The sequence below is a fragment of the Gossypium raimondii genome, chromosome 13, assembly GCF_025698545.1.
Source record: "Gossypium raimondii isolate GPD5lz chromosome 13, ASM2569854v1, whole genome shotgun sequence".
Classification (NCBI taxonomy): Eukaryota; Viridiplantae; Streptophyta; class Magnoliopsida; order Malvales; family Malvaceae; genus Gossypium; species Gossypium raimondii.
In genome coordinates, this window is record NC_068577.1 from 52,464,881 (window position 1) to 52,485,939 (window position 21,059).

At 34.1% G+C, this 21,059-nt stretch overlaps 3 protein-coding genes across 6 annotated transcripts; all 3 read left to right on the forward strand.

The window, feature by feature from the left end:
- Positions 1–3,736: 3,736 nt before the first annotated feature.
- On the forward strand, positions 3,737–7,916 carry LOC105783849 (double-stranded RNA-binding protein 2). Its single transcript, XM_012609530.2, has 4 exons — positions 3,737–3,995; positions 4,693–4,940; positions 5,738–5,957; positions 6,574–7,916. The coding sequence occupies exons 2-4, from the start codon at positions 4,695–4,697 to the stop codon at positions 7,740–7,742; spliced, it is 1,635 nt and encodes a 544-aa protein (XP_012464984.1). The 5' UTR covers positions 3,737–3,995; positions 4,693–4,694; the 3' UTR covers positions 7,743–7,916.
- Positions 7,917–8,773: 857 nt separating this feature from the next.
- On the forward strand, positions 8,774–12,807 carry LOC105783099 (probable nucleolar protein 5-2). Of its 3 annotated transcripts, XM_012608305.2 has the most exons (10): positions 8,883–8,926; positions 9,020–9,103; positions 9,390–9,500; positions 9,675–9,716; positions 9,829–10,008; positions 10,100–10,264; positions 10,980–11,180; positions 11,367–11,864; positions 11,981–12,112; positions 12,200–12,807. In XM_012608305.2, exons 3-10 carry the CDS (start codon positions 9,423–9,425, stop codon positions 12,596–12,598), a joined length of 1,695 nt encoding a protein of 564 aa, XP_012463759.1. In that variant the 5' UTR covers positions 8,883–8,926; positions 9,020–9,103; positions 9,390–9,422; the 3' UTR covers positions 12,599–12,807. The 3 variants fall into 3 exon arrangements, with proteins under 3 accessions (XP_012463758.1, XP_012463760.1, XP_012463759.1); XM_012608304.2 differs by lacking the exon at positions 9,020–9,103 and having other exon boundaries at positions 8,774–8,926; XM_012608306.2 differs by lacking the exon at positions 9,020–9,103 and having other exon boundaries at positions 8,823–8,926; positions 9,398–9,500.
- A 1,165-nt stretch (positions 12,808–13,972) lies between these two features.
- LOC105783489 (probable serine/threonine-protein kinase At1g54610) lies at positions 13,973–18,643 on the forward strand. 2 transcript variants are annotated; one of them, XM_012608984.2, is made up of 8 exons: positions 13,973–14,129; positions 14,447–14,924; positions 15,174–15,458; positions 15,531–15,848; positions 16,089–16,316; positions 16,442–16,542; positions 17,233–17,347; positions 17,981–18,643. In XM_012608984.2, exons 2-8 carry the CDS (start codon positions 14,565–14,567, stop codon positions 18,272–18,274), a joined length of 1,701 nt encoding a protein of 566 aa, XP_012464438.2. In that variant the 5' UTR covers positions 13,973–14,129; positions 14,447–14,564; the 3' UTR covers positions 18,275–18,643. The 2 variants fall into 2 exon arrangements, with proteins under 2 accessions (XP_012464438.2, XP_012464440.2); XM_012608986.2 differs by having other exon boundaries at positions 17,984–18,643.
- Positions 18,644–21,059: the final 2,416 nt, after the last annotated feature.

Consider the following 21,059-nt stretch of genomic DNA (forward strand, 5'->3'; position numbering starts at 1 on the left):
TGAGTTATGTATTAATTGTGGAATTGACTTGTTTAATTCTATGGATTAAATTGTATGGAGTGTAAATATTTAGGGCAAATGAGAAAAATTGAATATAAGGAATTATGTGTATTGAATTGAATTAATATATGAGATTAAATTAATTTTTGATGTTGGGGATTGAGTTGAGTATTGACCAATTAATAGGAATTAAATGTGGAGATATGACTTTATGATAGATTGTCTAAATTGAATTATTGTAGTTTTGAATTAGTAAATTGAATTAGATTATCATTTTTAGGTCAAGAAATGAGCAAAGTCGTTGCTAACTGGGGGAAGGAGAAAGTTGTTGATTAATCCATCTCGTTCACTAGAAACTACTGTAAATTCGGCAAGTTCGTAGTCCTTAAACTCGAACTTTATTTAGTTAATTAGTTAGATTATTAGTTAAATTGATAGTCAATTATGTGCATTCAAAATGATTAATATTATAAATGAAATGCTATGGAAATATATAAATGAAAATGGTTATGAAGTGGATTATAGAGTTCTAATATAGAAGCGTAATGTAAAGAATTTAAATTATGAATTGAATAATTATGGAATAATGTAATTTTGTATGTATTGTCGATTATCTGACTAGCGTTGAGTGAAACTCATTGTTGGTACATCCAACTAGTGCTGGGCACACGTTTAATATCGTCGGTTTATCCGACTAGCGCTGGGTGCAATTATTTGTCGATTTATTCGACTAGTGCAGTGCACAACTATTGTCGGTTATCTGACTAGCGCTAGATGCAATTATTTGTCGATTTATTCAACTAGTGTTGGGCGCAAAACATTGTCAGTTTATCCGACTAGTACAGGGTACACCTATTGTCAGTTTATCCAACTAGCTTGCAGAGAGCAAAACTCTATTATGGTTAATCCGTCAGGCACCGAGTGCCAATAACAGGTTGATTAATATTGAAAATGTTTTTCCGATCCATTGATGATGGTTGGTAAAGGAAATATGGATTAAATTGCTTATGAAATGTCCATGCGGACTAATGGTGCACATATGGTAACAACCATTATATATATACTAGATATTTGAATTGATGGAGTATTAAACTCATATGTAGTTATTTGAGTTAATGAAATTATTCAACAGTTGATCATTCCTTTGTGTACAGGTTAAGTACTTATTTTGATTCCCGACTCAGCATCCAACATCAATCACAAACTTAAAGTTGGTGATGTATTCCTTTTTGTATGTCTTGGCATGTATTTAGGATAATGATATTTTGAGTAATAGTTTTTTGGTCTATGGTTGAACCCAATATTGGTTATTTGTTTTGAATGTCCTAAAAGTTTTTCAGTTTTGTTTTGTCTTGAAACAAATGCTTGTAAATGGTTATGAATGAAATAAGGATGTTTGATAAACTTGACTCTTTTAGGTGGGTATAATTGTTGATGTGGAATGATAAATGTTTTGGTAAAATGGCAACTTGGTGTGATTGGTTATATTTTTCTATTTGGTTGATGTTTGATTGAGTATGAAAGAGTGGTTAATTTCATATGCTCTTTAACTTGGTTATGAAATGATTAATCTTTGTTTGTGGTGCCTTTGAATGACATATTGGTTAGGTAATAGATGGATGAAATGTTGGCTTGTGTTTGATGATTTAAATGTGGTGTCAATGAGGGCACATTGGTTGGTTTGGAAGTGTCTTTGGTGGTGTTTACATGGATGTTTTATGATTGGTTTGTTACCTAAAATATGTGTGAATTATGCCTTGTTTTGGAAGTAAATTTTGGTATACACAGCCCGGGACACGGGCTATCACACGGCTGTATGACACACACAATCTACCCACACGGCCATGTGTCTCAATGTTTTTAGGTGTAGGGTACACATGGTATGACACGCAGCCTGTGACATGGTCGTGTGTTCCAAAACAGTTTCAAACACGGTCTGGCACACTGCCCGTGACACGGCCGTGTGACCCAACATCGAATGCACACACGGGCAAGCACACGTCTTGCGACATGACCGTGTGACCTTATTTTGAATATACACAGAGCAGACACACGGGCTGGGACACGGTTGTGTGATTGGACTTCGAATGTCCACACGACCTGGACTGTGACACACGGCACGACCGTGTATCCTTTTTTTTCAAAATTTTCAACTTTTCCCAACTTTTCCATTTTGTTTCAAATTGACCCTTAGAATGTTTCCAATCTAATTTGAGGGCATCGTAGACTCGTTTTAAGGCCCGTAAGTGTATGTTAGATTATGAGTGGATTGTGATTGATTAATTGTAATTATGATTGAATATTTATTTCTATGAAATGTTAAATGTTTAAAATGTTATACCCTGTGACCCTAATCTGGCGATAGAAACGGGTTAAGGGTGTTACAATCCTCCTATTTATAAGTTGGGGAGAGACTATTGATAGTTATAGATATTATGTTAAAAAGTCAGATCTTCTGATGGTTAAATGCTTTTAATATTTATTTTTTTAATAAATCACAGATGTTCATTTACAAACCTTGTCATAAGCTTCCGCTCATCACTAAGCGTTAATCATAAAATCAATCATGCAAATTGGTATATTGTAATGGTCATTGAGGATATTATTCATCTAAATTTTTAAAAAAATAAATTATATAAATAATTAATAACATTTAGATTGTTTAACCTAAAATTAGAATAATCTTAATGCATGTGAAATCACAAATTTAAAATATAAATATTTATTTTAAATATAATAAATAATAAAATGTATTGCTTAAAACTAATTAATAATAACACATGAAATATATATATTACTAAAATAATAAAAAAATAGATTAAATTATTTATTATGGTGTTGTCATTAATCTTAAATCGATGTCAAGTTATCTTGTGATACTAACTCAATCAAATAAATTATTAATATATATAATTGATGAAGGTGAAAAGTGTGCACAATAAAATTAAAATGAATAAAAGCTTTAGTTGAGTTGTAACAAAGGCAATTAGTGGGGTTTATATCCCGCTATATGCATATTTTATTGATTTTTAAGTGAAAAGGCTAAAATATCCTTGAATATATTTCTTATTTTAATTATGAAATGATATTCTTGTAACTCTTAATCGAGTTGGTAATTCGGTTGAGGTGACACTAACTCAATCAACGCTTTTATTAATAATGTAAATATAGAATTAGTGAAGATAATAAATTATGCATATTAAAAATATGTATAAAAATTAAAATAATGCTTTAGTTGAGAGATAAATTTAAGATTTTATTAATCTAATAAACACGGCTTAAATCTCACCATATGCATATTTTCTTAATTTTATTTAAAATAATATGACTCATTTTAATTACGAAAAATATTTCCATAATTTCTCAATCGAATTTTTTTAATTTTGCTAAAATAAAAAATTAAAAACCTCAAATAATATGGCTCGTTATAATTACGAAATAATATTTCATAATTTTTAACTGAATCAATACCGATTAACTTTGATATCAACCCTAATATCTTTTAACTACTTTAAAATATTTACCAGCTACAGTATCTACATCTAAAAGAAGTAAACCAGAAAATACAAAATGATATTACATTTCTATTTTTTATATAATATAAAATTGGGAAACTATTTTCCCCCTAAAATCCCACGCAAGCAACACACGTGTTTCTTTTAAAAAATTATGATTTCAATTATCAAGTAGGAAATAATATAAATACCAAAATAACCTACCACGAAATCCAACCGAATTTAACTGTTGATCCACGTCAATTCGAAACCCAACCAAATTTGCTCCTTTCCTTTCATTGTAAAATTTGCATTTTAAATATATTTTTTTTATCATAACGCTCTGAAATTTTTTGATTAGTGTGCGAAGAGAATGCTACTTACTGTACTAGAAGCGTTACTTTCTCAATAAACCCTGATTTTCTTTTTTCTATCATTTTCCCGAGAATTTTTCAAGCATCAACAAGAAAGAAATACCCAGAAAATCTACTTATTCAGAAGGTTAGTTGCCCTTTTATTTCGTTTTATTTTACATATTTTAGGTTTTGGACTATACTCAGATCAATTTATATTTAAAATTGCTTTTCATTTACTTTGAATTGTTATAATGTTTTATTTACGAATTTGGATATTTGGATCATTGGGTCAAGGTGCCTCTTTTATTGCTTTTTGTGATAGATTGCTAGGGGTTTTGATGAATGAGAAAAGAGACATCCTTGACCGTCAAATTCATGTTTTCTGGCGGAATTTATTGAGAACTTGGTGTCTGCTTGTTGGTTAGAAAGTGTAGGAAAAGGAAAGAGAATGTCAGGTGTTTTCCAGCTTGTTGTTTCTGGAGCACTACTTCTTTGAACTGTTTTTAGCTGCCCTATGTAGATTTTAGGGTTCTTATGAATCTTATGATCTTTCTATTTGAATTCTACTGTGAGATTGAACAATTTAGAATTTTGTCTGTTGGGTTTTATTAATTTATGCTGGATTTTTCATTATTTTTTAAGGTTAGAGAAACATTTGACAACTTGATGAAATCTTGCATTACTTTGATAACAAGAGTCTTAGTTTCCTTATCTTACTACTGTATTTTTTTGTTTCTAAATGTTTAATAGAAAAGTAATTGATTTTTCATTCAATTTAGGGTTACAAATTTCCGAATGATTTTATGGAGTTCATTTCTGTAAATAAATACTTTTATGTGTAGGTATGTTCAAGAACCAATTGCAAGAGTTGGCTCAAAGAAGTTGCTTTAATCTACCATCTTATTCGTGCATCCGGGAAGGCCCTGATCATGCTCCTCGGTTTAAAGCTACTGTAAACTTTAATGGAGAGACCTTTGAAAGCCCTATGTTTTGCTCTACTTTGAGACAAGCGGAACACGCTGCCGCAGAAATAGCTCTAAATACACTTGCCAACAGAGGCCCTTCCAGAGCATTGGCTGCAAGAGTTTTGGTAAGAATTCAACCAAACTTTTATCTACATTCCGGTTCTAGTTACTTGAACACGGTTTTCCGACAGAAATTTTCAATATCTAATCATTTTATTGTCACACTCTTTCCTAGTCATTGAACTCCACTATGATCATTGTCAAAGACAAAAAGACAACTGTTAGTTCCTCGCACTGGATGATGTTTTCTATCCATACCAGTGTTCTTCTTGAATCGAACTCTTCAAATTGATTCATCTTTGACTGAGATTGATTGACCTTATCTACCAAACATACTCTCCTAAAGCTTTCTCAGGTTGATTGTGAATTATGACTCAAGAACACTTTGTGTGCGTTGGCATTTTTATCTCTATTAGTAACTTATCATGTTTTTAACATCGGAAAATGACATCATATAGGGTTTTAATTAGAAGTCGAGGTAATCATCTGTTGTATCCTTGAACATAATGTCTTGGTAGTATCCGTTGTTTTTAACCTCTTTTAGATCAAATATCGGCGTGCTTGCACAGTATAATCATCACATTTAAATTTTCCTTTTAATACGATGTTTTACGGGTTTGATATTTCTTTTCTGGCGACTCACTTAAAACTGTTGAGTGACCTGTGTGAAGATTATAGTTCTATATAAGCAATGGAGATGCTAGAAAAACTCTGGATGTCAAGTGTTTTCCTTTTCTCTTTGAGCTCAACTCTGCAGCCAACTTAATTTGTGTCTTTGTATTGCTGTTTGCTACTTCAGCTTGCTCTAGTGAGTAAAATAAAATTAAATAAAAAGAATTTTGATTTTGTGTCTATTGTGCAGGATGAAACCGGTGTTTATAAGAACTTGCTTCAAGAGACTGCTCATAGAGCAGGCTTAAATCTTCCTGTCTACACCACTGTTCGATCTGGACCAGGCCATATTCCTAGTTTTTCATGCATGGTTGACCTTGCTGGGATGAGCTTTACAGGGGATCCCGCTCGGACTAAGAAACAAGCTCAGAAGAATGCAGCAATGGCTGCATGGTCAGCCCTGAGAAAGTGTATGATTCCTGTCAGGTTCCACTTCATTTAGAATTAAACAAGTGCATTGTTTATTCCTCTCCAAGGTTGGGTCTTTTTCGGGTTTAGTATTGTTGTTCCAACTCTTCATTTTTCTCGAAGTCACCATGTCTGAGGCATACTGGGATATATGTATGTCATATTACACTCCATGAATATTCCAAGTACATGGTTTATTCCTATCTAAGGTTGGGTCTTTTTCAGGTTTAGTATTTTGATTCTCCGAGGCTTCATTTTTCTCGAAGTCACTGTGTTTGATGCATACCGGGATATATGTATGTCATATGACACTCCACAAATATTCCAAATACATGGAAAAACTTAGAAAAAGTTAAACATATCTGTCTTATATACATACCCATACCAGATACTACACTATACCCTCGCATTTATTTAGATATGTGTTTCTTTATATTCATTTGCTACAAAAATATTTCAATAGAAGCTTAAAATCATTTTACTATTAGTAATTCTTTGAAAACTTTGGTACTCACTTTCTACCACTTGAAGTTTTTGCTAATCACTGAAATATTCCTTCAGATGTTCCTATATGCATGTTTTTCACTTAAATATTCTAATATAGTCTGGTGCCTGCAGTGTCTCAGTATGGTTCATCGTCGTCTTCATCACCTTCATTGGAGTTTAAAGGAAAACAAGAACAAGAGCAAGTTGTCATTGCTCATTTCCTTTCATCGTTACGACCATCTGAAGTGAGACCGTCTATGCAAAACGATTATCGATATGAAAAGCACAGATCAGTCCCTGTATGTCGAGACCTAACCCCACCAAATCAAAGCTTATATTCTGCGCACGGTGAAAGTTGGCCTTACCCTAGCTTTCCCCTTGAAATGACCATGCCCATATACCAAATATGGCAGCAAGAACAACTATTGCAGTTGCAAAGCCATCTGTTTTCGTTTCCGGTTTCTCCTGTTCCTCCACCTGCTCCTCAGTTTCTTCCTATTTTAGACCTGGATCGTCATCTTCAAGCTAGAGGCCAGGAACCAAGATTTATGTCTCCAAGGATTGCCATTTCTACAACACACCCTTCTCTTTACATCTCTAATCATTCAGCTTCTCAACCAACCATGGGTAAATCTACAGTGACCATTCAAGAGATACATGAAGAGATAAAAGAAGAATCACCCAAAAGCCCTCCTCCACGCTTAGTTAACGATCGGCTTGTTCCAGGTCAAACTAATGCTGAAACAGGTATCGGTGAATCAAAACAGGAAGACCACAAACAGAAGAACACCGAGTTGGAAAGCAAAAGTGATACTGGTCATAGGAAATCTGATGCTGGTTCTCGGCCTGTCAACAACCGATTACAAAATCCACATGCCTTTGAGTCTTCTCATCTTCGATCACAGTATCCTCCATGGACAAGTTATTACGGAAATTCTAGACCAGCACCATCCTATGCAGCGGCTCCTCCGACGATCCGAACTGTAAGCCCGATTTCTTCCATGAGACCGAACATGCAAGAGCCAACAACTCAGGTTCCTGTCCTGCCAAGAATGAGAATTGGAGCTCCGCCATTTTCAACCAGGCCGAGCTTCGAGAGAACGAACCTTGGCAGTATGCATCACAGCTCCATTGCACCACCTGTTAGAATACGGTCTGTTGTACCGGTCTGTTCGGCTCCACCATCAAGAAAAACACCAAATTTCAACAAGGAGAGGCTATTGCCCAACAAAGAGAAGAAAGATACAGTAGCTGAGGATCTATCAACAGCAGTTTCAGAATTTAGTAAGCTTAGCATGTAGACGGGGAATACACTGCTTTTGACTTTTAAATTAATTATAATAATATTAATTGTATTCGCAATCGTGATAAATGTAATAAGACGTTAATTTAAATCCAGAATATAGCAATGCATAGATAAATACCTGTATAAAACTGAAATTCATATTTTAAAAATTTCTGCTTTCACTTGCTTAGGTTCCTTGTTTTGCTATTAAAAACACTATAAAAATATTAAAATCTTTTAAATAGATAACATCTCAGCCTTTCTTTACCTATGTATATGAGATTTGCAGAGTAGTTGGGTTGCTCAGTTATTTAGTAAACCAATCGAGTTGGAATTTTGGGGACTGATTTTAAAGTCAGCCGACTTCCATTTAACTTGTATGGAAGATGGCTTTTGGAGGTCAATGCGCACAGTGCACAACAATTAGGCTTTGAAGGTTAAGAGGTTGAGAAATAGAGCAATAAAGCTCGTGCATGCGTGAGAGGCTTTCGAGGCAAAGTTGAGATAATGGAAGTTCGAGATGATGGAATAAGATTTCGATTAAAATGAGGGAAGCATGAGCTAACTTCTATTTAACTTGTATGGAAGATGGCTTTTGGAGGTGCTGACTCCAATATGCACAATACATTCTATGTGCAATAATTAGGCTTTACACATGAATGTTAAGAGGTTGAGAGATAGAGCACTCGTGCATGCATGCGAGGCTTTTGAGGTAAAGTTGAGATAGTGGAAGCCCGAGATATGGAATAAGGCTCCTATTGCAATCAGAGAAACTTTTGGTTGAGAATTGAGATAATGAAACAAGGCAAAAATGAGAAAAACTAAAACTTTTATATATACACCTTCATAGCAATTCTAGTAGAGTGAGTCTTTCCTTGAAAATTGTTATATTGTTCTAACTACTATCCCTTAAATATTCAATATCTCCAACTAATCTATTTTGCAAATTCTTTACTCAAATTCGTATATTGGATAAAAAAGCCAAACATCTCAACTGATACACATCGCAAACTGAAAAAGAAAAAAAAGGGTTAATTTTTTTTAAATGACTCTGCTGCAAAGGACTGACATAATTACCAAAGTGCCCTTATGAACAATACGTCAATATAAGCGCTGACTTAAAAACCCTAAACCCACCCCATCGCTGTCTCTCTTCGTTTCTCCATTCTCAGCAACTCAGCAGACCGAAACAGAACTTAGGTAAAAGGAAATTAGGGTTTCTTTTTCCTTTAACGACTTTGCATATTTCCTCTCTCTTCATTAGCATGTTTCTTTGATTTTTGCTTTTGCTAGGTTTTCGTGGTTGCTAAGTTGGATTCTTGGTTTTGTTTACTGTAACTTTAACGCTAATGGCCTCCTGTGAAAAACGCAGAAATGGTTGTCTTTTAGCCTTCTTATTTATGCTATGAACTGAAGATGTAATTTATGAACTGGGGATTTAAAAATAAGTGGCTATATATATGTATATATAATGGATTCATTTTAAAAACTCCTAAATGTTGAATTTTAACTGTTTTCTTTTTTATGGTTATGAATTGAAGAGGTAATTTTATGAATGGGGTATTAGGAAAGGAGTGGCTTTTCTTCATGTTCGGGCCTTTATTATTATGATTATTTGGTTTGAAGTTTGATTATGTCGTTGATAGTAATTTTATGGTGATAGTTTTTTAGGTCTGTTTTTCTTGAGGGTTGAGACATGCTTGTGTTGTTCGAGACTCCGGCAGGCTTTGCCCTTTTCAAAGTCTTAGATGAAGGGAAGCTGAATAAAGTTGAGGTAATTTTCTCATTCATTTATTGTAAGAATTAATAGGAAGTTGCATTTTTAATCTAGTCATTAACTTTAGAAAAAAGTGCATTGATTGAATGAAATCAATCGCTTTATGTTTTAGTTTGTAGGATTTAAATGTTCGAAGTCTTGATTTTGAAGTTTGTGTTTTTGTTGTTGTAGGACTTGTCAAAGGAATTCTTGGCTCCTGACTCTGCCAGAAAGGTTATCACCCTCTCGGATTTTGATTGCATTTGTTCTCCTTCATTTAGTATCATGCCTTTTGGGTCTACGTTTGACTCTGGAGCTGATCCATTTTCATTTATAATATAATTAGGTTGTGTCGTTGAAAGCCTTTTCCAAGTTTGAAAACACTGCAGAAGCTTTGGAAGCTGCAACCAAACTACTTGAAAGTGCACCCAGTAAAGGTCTGCGCAAGTTTTTGCGTGCGCATTGTGATGGTGAAACACTTGGAGTGGCTGATTCAAAGCTTGGAAATGCAATTAAGGAAAAACTGGTCTGTTAATACTCTTCATATTGCAGATTCTATGGTGATGTTATTCTGTTCCATAAATCTTATTTAAGTAGAAGTAATTACTTTTTTGCAGAAAATTGATTGTGTTCACAATAATGCTGTTATGGAGTTGCTGAGAGGTGTGAGAACTCAGTTGACAGAACTCATATCTGGTCTAGGTGCTCAAGATTTAGCTCCGATGAGTTTGGGTCTTTCACATAGCCTTTCTAGATACAAGCTAAAGTTCAGTGCTGATAAGGTACTTATAAATTATAACAATTTCTTTTGAACTTGATTGAGCATTATCTCGTTTGAATGAGGAGAGTTTTGCAGGGAAAATGTCTGATTGCAGGAATATATAAATAAGTGGGTTTAAGATTTTAGTAACTTTAGTAAGGTGAATTGTTAGTTTTCAGTGTAAGCATTAGATTTTTGTAGTTGTTCGATTTGACAACAATGATCCTGTTGACCTCAGGTAAAAGCAATTAATATTGTAAAATTAGTTGCACATAATAAAGCTAATCCTTTGGTTTGTAATAAATATGGTGTTAAGAGTAAAATGCTGATTGTGAATGCTCTTTAAAAAATGAATTGCTCTTCATATTTGTAGTTTCATTTGCACAAAGCTAGGTCACTGAAACTTGGGTGTATGTGTCTTTGGGTATGTTCAAAATTCTCCACAATTTTCATGTATGTGGAGGGTCTTTGGAGGGTCATATGCCCATTGTCACATCCAAGTATGTGTCAGACACTTGTACTTCATGGAAATGAAGAGTCAATAAGATAGGAAAAAAGTGCTTACTTGGGGTTGAAATTATCTAGGAGAAGCATTGATGTGCGTAGATGCTGTGCTGATATAAGGTGGATCTTGTATGCTATTGAATAATTGTCCTGTTTTAAAGAAATTCCTGGATGTTAAATCACATGATTTCTAGAGCTTTGGTGATGGTATAATATAACTGTATTTGTTGTAGGTTGATACAATGATTGTTCAAGCCATTGGTTTGCTTGATGACCTTGATAAAGAGCTCAACACATATGCAATGAGGGTTCGTGAATGGTATGGTTGGCATTTTCCAGAGCTTACTAAGATCATACAAGACAATATCATGTATGCCAAGGCAGTAAAACTAATGGGTGACCGTGCTAATGCTGCTAAGCTCGACTTCTCAGAGGTATGAATTTCGATTCACTAATCAGAAAACTAATACCCCAACTTCTGTATCAAGTGTTCTATTATGGTAGTACAAAGCTTATCAGTTTGCCAACTATCAATTTCTTAACTCATGGGTTTTGACATAAAGTGCTTGAAGGAATGTTTTCCTTATTTTTAAAGAGTGTGTTTGCTTAAATTTTCACAGGTATTACCAGAAGAGGTTGAGACGGAATTAAAGGAGGCAGCAGTTATATCCATGGGGACTGAAATTAGTGACCTTGATCTGATGAATATCAAAGATTTATGTGATCAGGTTCTCAATCTTTCTGAATACCGAGCTCAGCTATATGATTATTTAAAGAGCAGGATGAACACTGTTGCACCAAACTTGACTGCTCTTGTCGGTGAACTTGTTGGTGCTCGTCTCATTGCTCATGGTGGCAGCTTAATAAATCTTGCCAAACAGCCTGGTAGTACTGTTCAGATTCTAGGTGCGGAGAAGGCTCTCTTCAGAGCTCTGAAGACAAAGCATTCGACTCCCAAATACGGACTCATCTACCATGCATCCTTGGTTGGTCAGGCAGCACCAAAACACAAGGGGAAGATTTCCAGGTCACTTGCCGCAAAGGCTGCATTGGCAATTCGTTGTGATGCTCTTGGAGATGACCAAGATAACTCTATGGGACTTGAGAACCGAGCCAAGGTAAATTACATACTTGCTTTGGTGACTTATTTTTCTTTCTCCCTGCACCCGCACACTCTTCCTGAAAAAAAAAATAGTGGAATGTAAGGTATTCTTTGCATATTATATTTTTGTAGCTTGAAGCAAGATTAAGGGCTCTTGAAGGCAAAGAACTGGGACGTTCTGCCGGGTCGGCTAAAGGCAAGCCTAAGATAGAAGTCTATGACAAGGATCGGAAGAAGGGAGCTGGGTTAATAACTCCTGCTAAGGTTCGTGTAACTGATTTGTCATTTCTTTTTTAGGTTGTGTTTTTTTCTCCTCCTTTAGGTGGTTAATGACACTTTTCTCGTGTACAGACATACAATCCTGCAGCAGATTCTGTTCTCAGTCAAATAACAAACACCGCTGCACTTGATGAACAAGACACAGTCCCAAAGAAGAAGAAGAAGGTTGAGGCCGAACTTCCACAGATAGAGAAAGCAGCTGAGGTACCTGCAATTGAAGCTAAGAAAGAGAAGAAGAAAAAGAAGAAGAAAGCTGACAAGGAAGCAGGTTTGCCAACTAATGAAAATGAACCTGAAAACGAAGAACCTACGGAGAAGGAAAAGAAGAAACATCAGACCGAGGATGTAGAGAATGCTGAAGTAGGAGAGAAGAAAAAGAAAAAGAGAAAGCACGAAGAACAAGAAGATACAGAATCTGAAGTGCAGACCAAGAAAGAGAAAAAGAAGAAGAAGAAGAAGAGTGAAGATTGAGAAAAATCAAAGGCCTTACGTGGTGATCGACTGCCAGACAAATTTTGGGTAAGAAAATAGAATTTAACTTATGCTTGTAAAATGTGGTATTTTGTTGAGTTAATCATCTGGTAGTGTGTGTTCTTTAAACCCAATTATGATGTATTTTCAACTTCCTTAAGGATGCAATTGCAGGGGAATATCAAAACAATTTTTTGTTATCCTTTTAATTTGAGTTTAATATCTTCTTGCAATGATATGGAAATGGTAACCAAGAGCCTCCATTGGTTACTCTTGAAGGAATGAGATGTCTAGCTTACCACTTTTTTTTTTCTTGTGTACTGTAAAAGACACTTATGATGTTTGGAGTACAAATTTCAGTATGTTCGATTCCTTTCTAGATCCTTGGGCAGAATGTGTTGTTTAGACAAACACTGCATGCTGCATATTTCATTGCTGATAAACAAGGTGTCAGTTTTTTGACAGACGCTGGAAATAGTAAGCACATCATCTGCTGCAAAAAAAATCAGCTAAAATATGGGGAATATGTCGACTCATTGAGTTTAAAAAAAATGAAGTTAAGGGTAAATAATTGAATAATTGGTGGTGAAGAAAATCTGTACATACCCAATCCACTGACTCTTATTTAGTGAGTTGAGTTGAATGTGAAAGGTACTCGAACTTGAAATAATTTAGATATGAAAATCTTAATTAAAAAATTAACTAATAAATGACAAATGATTTGTATAAAAATTAATCTAAATCTAAAATAATTCGATCCAAATTAAACAAATATAAAATCAACTCAATCCACTTAAATTACAGGTCTAGTCCTTAATCACTTTTTCTAATAGAAATAAAAATTTAATATGGATATAAAGTTTAGGACTTGCCTTCAAAGAATAAGTCTAGTTCATAGTTACTGCTTAAAATAAATTTTCTTTTTTGAAGAAAGTTATTGCTTAAAATATAAATATTGCCACTTTCACAGTATTTGAAATAATATCTTAGGTTATATAATATGTCACATTCATTGCACGGACAAAGACAAATACCTAAGAAAAAATATTTAAAATAAAATAACAGTTTTCTCAAAAGGAGTGTAGTTTTTAATTGAGGGTGTTTATGATAAATTGAAAATTATTTATTATTTATATTATTTTAGATAGTTTTAAATAAAAATAAATATATTAAATATATCATTTAAAAAAATAATTTATTTTAATTTTTATTTCAATGGTTTCTGAAATGATATTTGTTTTAAAAAAATAGTTTGCCTACTTTTTTAAAATATATTATATAAAAATAAAAAATTTATTGATTAAGAAAAATTGTTTTTTTTTTCCAAATATTTTATATAAATCGTCTCACTTGACTCATAATATTAAAGGAGACATTTTTATTTATAACTTGATAGCAATGGTAAGGGTATTGACAAAAGTCCACAACAACAACGAACAAAGAGAGAGTCCAAAGGGTTTTTACCATATAGAAAACACTTGTAAGCAGAAATGGGAAATCTCTGTCTTTTCTCTTTCAGATTCAACCAAAAGTAAGTGAAGTATCAATTTTATTATGCTTTCTCTCTTACAAAACATTGAAGTTGAACTGGACTAAAACACTTCCAAGCTCGTTTTTAATGTCTTTTTTTTTTTTAATCTAAGCTCTTTCTCTCTCTAAAAACTTTCTTTCTTTCTTTTTTCTACTTTTGGATCATTTCTGATGTTGACTTCTGCAAATTCCTTCTTAAATACATCCCAAATTTCTTATTTTTTTTCCAAAAGCTAAATTCTTGCTGACTAGTTAAAGTTGGGTTTTTGTTGATTTCATGTAATAGTCAACTTTTTTTATTTTATTTTATTTTTGCAGATTTAACAGCTTGATCATGCTTGTTAAAGTTGCTTGATTTGTTGAAAACTGATTATTTGTTGATTTAGAGCAAAACCCAGATTCGAACATGTTGGGAAATGAGGTTTAGATTTAAGAAATGGGGTGTGTGTTGGGAAGAGAGGTATCTTCAGGGATTGTCTCAGAGTCTAGGGAAAGTAAAAATGCTAGCTTTGAATCAGTCAAGAAAGTAGAAAATGTCACAGTTCCAAAGGTTGATGCTAGTGTTGTAGAGGTTGAAAATGAGGGTACCCAAAAGGAGGAAAAAGCTAATGGGGAAAGGAAACAAAGGGGGGAAAGGAGAAGGGCAAAGCCAAACCCCAGGTCGAGTAACCTACTGAAACATTCGCTTGGAGAGCAGGTGGCAGCCGGATGGCCTGCGTGGCTGTCCGATGCCTGTGGCGAAGCGCTTAATGGTTGGATTCCACGAAGGGCCGACACATTTGAGAAGATTGATAAGGTTGGTTGCTTTGTTCTTGTTCAATATTTCTGCTTTTCATGTTGATCATTATTGAATGATAATGCCAGAATTGTAGTTTGTTTCGAAATTATAGCGGATATAATTGGTTGTTTCTTTCATTGTAGTTCCATTCTTTGTTTAATTTTGGCTTAGGATGCAGCTTGGTTTTCAGTGTTGCTCTTCATTTATTGATGTTTTTCGAAATTAGTGCATTTGAATCAGATACTTACATTTCCCTACTGATGGTAGATTGGTTCAGGAACATATAGCAATGTATACAAAGCTAAAGATATGGTAACAGGTAAAATCGTTGCTCTAAAGAAGGTTCGGTTTGATAATCTTGAACCTGAGAGTGTGAAATTCATGGCTAGAGAGATCCTCGTATTGCGGAGATTGGATCATCCCAATGTTGTCAAATTAGAAGGTTTAGTTACTTCAAGGATGTCGTGTAGTTTGTATTTGGTGTTTCAGTACATGGAGCATGATTTGGCGGGGCTTGCAGCAAGCCCTATAGTGAAGTTTACAGAGCCACAGGTTAGCTTCAACTTGTTTCGTGATTTAAAATTATTGTAAAATCTGTGGTTTAAAAGGTATGTCACATTGTAGGTTAAATGTTACATGCATCAACTACTCTCTGGCCTTGAGCATTGTCAGAACCGTGGGGTGCTTCACCGTGATATTAAGGGGTCAAATCTTCTTATTGATGATGGAGGAGTACTTAAGATTGCTGATTTTGGACTGGCTACATTCTTTGATCCAAATCGCAAGCATCCCATGACTAGTCGAGTGGTTACTTTGTGGTATCGAGCCCCCGAGCTTCTTCTTGGGGCTACGGATTATGGTGTTGGTGTGGACCTTTGGAGTGCAGGATGCATTTTAGCTGAGCTCTTGGCTGGGAAGCCCATTATGCCTGGTCGAACGGAGGTAGGTTTTTGTTTTGTTTGCTGTTTATTCGGTTTATCATATTGCAATGTTCCATGGTTACTGCATAGAGACTGGAGCTGACATCTTGCAACCAATAAATTACAACATCATATATTGAAATGCATTTATATTCGATCTTTGCCGGTCACTGCACGGTGAAGATTTGAATAATGTGATGTTCTATGTAGATTTACTAGCACTTCATTGCTACTAACTATAGTTCTTTTCTTGAAAAATTAGGTAGAGCAACTACATAAAATATACAAGTTATGTGGTTCACCGTCAGATGAATACTGGAAAAAGTCGAAGTTGCCAAATGCAACCTTATTTAAGCCTCGGGAGCCATATAAAAGACGCATAAAAGAGACATTTAAAGATTTTCCACCATCATCACTGCCCCTTATCGACACTCTACTTGCAATTGATCCAGCGGAACGTCTAACTGCGACTGCTGCATTAAGAAGTGAAGTAAGTTCTTTGATTTCGATGAACAGTCTCGATTCTTGGCATCTTTTCATTTTTATATATAAAGATCAATTTGAAGATACCGTTCTGAAAAGTGTCTTTTCCACCATTTTATTCTTCTTCTGCAGTTCTTCATGACCGAGCCTTATGCTTGTGAACCTTCTAGCCTCCCAAAATATCCCCCCAGTAAAGAGATGGATGCAAAACGGCGAGATGATGAAGCACGGAGGTTAATTCTTTTACCTTTTTTCTCTATCGACTATAGTCACCGGCTCTTTTACAAAACTGTGCTAACTGATTGAGGTTGGAAATTGTTTCAATTTGATGGATTTCCATGACCAAAAATGATAGTTTGTTCAGTTTTACTGTATGCATATATATAAGAACCCCTCAAACATGTATGCCATTTATGGAAATACATACTTGTTCTGAATATATATATGTGTGTGTGCGCGCGCGCACGCGCGCGTGTATATATAGAGAGAGCAGTTAATAAGCTAATGTTGTTTGCATGCATAGGTATACAGATTCAGGGTTTTCTGGATCTTAGTTACTTTGTTCTGAAATGTGAATGATTCTTCCCTATAGTTAGATGATAAAGGTTGTTATGATCCAAAGAACTTTGATTTTTACTGGTCAGATAGATGCTCTACTATAAAAAATAATGTTCTATGATTTTGAATCATTCTATTCTTCAGTCTATGTTTGACATTGGTTCCATTTTGAGTTTAACGATGCCGTGACATTGTGGTAATTAGTATTCTAGCTATAGTTATTTACTTCGAAAGTTTCAATCTAAGCTATTTTGCTATAATTATTGTATATTTGAAAGCATCTGACATCCATGTATCTCTTTATATTTCAACTATGATTAAAGAGAATATGTATGAACCCTTTCTTTTTCTGGTCTAATGTGCAGACTCAAAGCAGCTAGTAAAGCCCCAGGTGACGGTGCAAGGAAAACACGAACACGTGATCGTGCAAGGGCAGTGCCTGCCCCAGAAGCCAATGCCGAGCTTCAGTCTAATCTTGATGTAAGTGCGACCATTTGCTTTTGTCATCAACCATTATCTTCTATTGTTAGAATTTGTTCCCTGCTTCCCCTAAGTAATTGAGAATAGAATTTCGAAACCGGAGCTTGTTTGTTTGAGCTTTCAAGTTGTTATATTGGTAACAAGAAGTTAGGCACGTGCATAAGTACTTGTTCAAAGATAAGGTGTTCTAAATCTCGTCTTAACTTTCCTTGTTAGATATATTGTCCTATTTCGATTGTGATCAAGTTTCTGGCCACCTACTGAATATATTTGATAACGCAGCTTTTGCTAGTCTGTATTTAACACCTAATTTAAGAGTCTATACGAATATTAAGGCATATTAGTATTGCTGCGACCTTTCATTTTTCTTGAAATATCCGTGTCTGTTATATATTCCAGACACGAGTATGGAGAGATGATTCTCCAAGAACTCTTCAAATACATAGAAGTTTTTAAAAAAAAGATTGCACATGTTTGAACATTTCCGTTACTTTTAACTAATTTCGGTTATATATTGAACATTTCCATTATATATTCAACACTCACTCCAAAGTGCAGTCAAATGCACTGACATCAAGTACATGTTTGAACATTTCCGTTACTTTTAACTAATTTCGGGTTTTCAATGTGAAGCAGAGAAGGCGTTTAATAACCCATGCGAACGCAAAGAGCAAAAGCGAAAAGTTCCCCCCACCACACCAAGATGGAGCACTTGGCTTTCCTTTAGGAGCATCACAACACATTGATCCGTCATTTGTTCCTCCTGATGTCCCCTTCAGCACTACATTAACATATTCGAAAGAACCAATTCAAACTTGGTCTGGTCCGCTGGTCGAGTCTGCCAGTAATGGTGCTCTGAGGCGAAAGAAGCATGTTGCAGTCGATTCGCACGAACCATCTAAACCTCCAAAAGGATCCCAAAAATGAATGAAGTGGCGATACCTGGTTAAAGGCAAGAAGAGCACACTTTAAACTCTCAGATTTACGAAAACCGGTTGATATTGCATTCGGTGACAGTGTCCAGAACTCTTACTGCTGTAGAAGCATGTATTCAAGGGTTTGAAATCAATTTATTTATTTTTCTATATTTTCCTTTGTTCTTTTACCTTTTTTATTCTTTTTACAATCCTAAGTGGCTGCCTTTGAGGTTAAGTTCTCCATTGTTATGCATATTTTTATTTCTTCAGTTCTTACAGTGTTGTGTTCTAAACTGTACACTATTTAGATTAATGGAGACTAGAGAACATCATGGGGAAAAAAACTAATAAATGCTTCAAAATTCACTTTTTGTTGAGATTTATGTTTAAAGACAGCACCTTTCATGTTACAAAAATTGTTTCAACCTGATCGAGTATAAATCTTTGTGATTTTCTTTAAACTTATCAGAACAAATAATAATAGAAAATACTACCCACAAGTGATTGGCTTGTTCTAATAAAGTGGACAATGATGTTACATCCATTTTTATTAGTACTGGGCATGCATGGTACATGTTTTTATAATTTATATAAATATCATAGGTTCTGCCAATCATATTAATTATGGATCACCTAAGAGGCTAATCACCATTACCTCAATTCTCTAATAATAATAATAATAATAATAACCTTTAGCTGACGGCAGTGTTGGGACTCGAGATTATAGATTAGTTGGTTGGAATAAAAAATTTATGGTTGGAATAAAATTGAAAAATTAAAAAAAATTATTTTTGGATTAATATGTAAATTTGTCACTAAATTTTAGGTATTTGTATTGATATTTGTTATTGAACTTATCAACAAAAAGTAAATTCACCATTATACTTAGAACGTTATATTGAACTTTGTCCCTTTATTTAGGTTAGATTGAATTTTGCCATTAAAATTAGTTTTGGTTGAATTTTACTATTTATTTTAATTTCACATTATTCGAAGATAAAATTTGATAAAAATTTATTTTATTTTAATATTTAACAATAATAAGCTAATTAATATAATATTAGAAGTAATAAAATGGTTATTTAAAAAACTAATGTTGTTTTTTATATGTATTTTTATTTTTAAATATTTATTCCTTAAATAGAATTTCTATGTTAATGATGTTCACGGAATTAACCAAAAATTTGACTAAGGCAAGTGCATCTATCAATTAATAGTATAGCTACGGTGAGAGAAGATATCGTTCCCACAAAAACTACAAGTACTAGTAATTACTGTCTTTCTATTATTTAACTAAATAATTCAAGTGATTGATTAAAAACTAAAATTAACTAAATTAATTAACTAACGAACACAACAAATAATAAATCAGGAAAATAATCGATTAACAACCAAGAAACGAAATAATAGCCAGGAAAGAATTCACATAGATTTCATCTGTCACTATCAATCCAAATTACGCAATTTCTTTACTTACTATCTTGATCCATAGAAATCCCTAAATTATGCAAATATCTCTTTCGAGCATAAGAACAGTTGACTCTAGGTTGATTAATTGAAATTTCTTTCTAATTAAAACCCCTATTATCGCATTAACTCGTGATATGGATTCCCTTATTAGATTTGACTCTAATCCGGTAGATTTATCTCGTTCTACTTCTAGGATTGCATGTAGCTCCACTCAATTACGCAAGATCTATTCTTAAACAGGGTTTATTTAACTTCCGATTTAAGCACATCAAACATGAATCAATAATTTAGAAACATCAAACCAAGAATTAAGCACACATAATTAAGAACAAGAAACTAAGTATTTATTACGTAAAATAAAAATCAAACGACAAAATCTATCATAGGGTTCATCTCCCTAGGTATTTAGAAAATTAGTTTATGCTTGAAAATAAAAAAATCCAAGATACAGTATAATCGAAAGAAATAAAGAAACTCATAATAATCTTCTAAGAAATCAATTGGAAATCTTCAATCTTGACAAAAATTAATCTGCCACAAATCGATGTGGCAAATTAAATTTTTCCAACAAACTTAAGGAGCTTTTTCTCGAGCAAAATAGAGTTTTTAGCTTAGTTTTTTGTTATTTTCGTATTTTTATATTTTTCGGGTAATAAGTAAAAATCTCTCGTTTTTGTGTTTTTTTTTTAACTCAAATTGGCCGATAGTGTGCCATTGGGAGGTCTAACATGTGTTTGAGCGATATAGGGATGTGTCAGTAGTCGAAAACGAGCGAGAACGACATCTAAGGCAAGGGTATCACGATATCTAACCCCTAGAATCGCGATACCTCCGGCAGTATAGAAGACCAATGAGACCCTTCAGTGGTATCGCGACATCCTCATTGGATATCGCAATATCCACCTCTCAAGGAAGACCCCCAAGTTTAATATTGCCTGAGATATGGCAATATCCTCTTCTGGGTATCACGATATCACACAAGGCTCATGTAGGGCCAATTTTGGCATAAAAAAGTCATCAGAACACCCTTCAAAACAACAAAAATTTGTTGAGGAGAGACACATTTAGCTTAATTTTAGGTTTAGTTATCTCTAGGTTTTTTTTAGTTTTTTTCTGCACTTTTCTAGGGTTTTTACTTTTCTCTTCTTCTACCTTAGATTAGAGTTTATTTTTCTGTATTTACTTATTGTTCTTAATTTTCTTTATGTTAATTAAGTTAGTTAACATTGTAGCTAAGATTTATTTACATTTCCAATCCTTGTACCTTGCTTTCAAGACTCTTTAAGCTTTAGTTTAATATATTTCAGTTTAATTTACTCTCAATC

Excerpts from the sequence above, each read along its gene's own strand:
- LOC105783849 (XM_012609530.2), top strand. The coding sequence starts at position 4,695 with ATGTTCAAGAACCAATTGCAAGAGTTGGCTCAAAGAAGTTGCTTTAAT. Across the intron at positions 4,941-5,737 it reads CATTGGCTGCAAGAGTTTTG|GATGAAACCGGTGTTTATAA; the intron begins GTAAGAATTCAA and ends TCTATTGTGCAG. Across the intron at positions 5,958-6,573 it reads ATGGTCAGCCCTGAGAAAGT|TGTCTCAGTATGGTTCATCG; the intron begins GTATGATTCCTG and ends TGGTGCCTGCAG.
- LOC105783099 (XM_012608304.2), top strand. The coding sequence starts at position 9,423 with ATGCTTGTGTTGTTCGAGACTCCGGCAGGCTTTGCCCTTTTCAAAGTC. Across the intron at positions 10,265-10,979 it reads TAAAGTTCAGTGCTGATAAG|GTTGATACAATGATTGTTCA; the intron begins GTACTTATAAAT and ends TATTTGTTGTAG. Across the intron at positions 11,181-11,366 it reads CTAAGCTCGACTTCTCAGAG|GTATTACCAGAAGAGGTTGA; the intron begins GTATGAATTTCG and ends AAATTTTCACAG.
- LOC105783489 (XM_012608984.2), top strand. The coding sequence starts at position 14,565 with ATGGGGTGTGTGTTGGGAAGAGAGGTATCTTCAGGGATTGTCTCAGAG. Across the intron at positions 14,925-15,173 it reads CATTTGAGAAGATTGATAAG|ATTGGTTCAGGAACATATAG; the intron begins GTTGGTTGCTTT and ends TACTGATGGTAG. Across the intron at positions 15,849-16,088 it reads TTATGCCTGGTCGAACGGAG|GTAGAGCAACTACATAAAAT; the intron begins GTAGGTTTTTGT and ends TTGAAAAATTAG.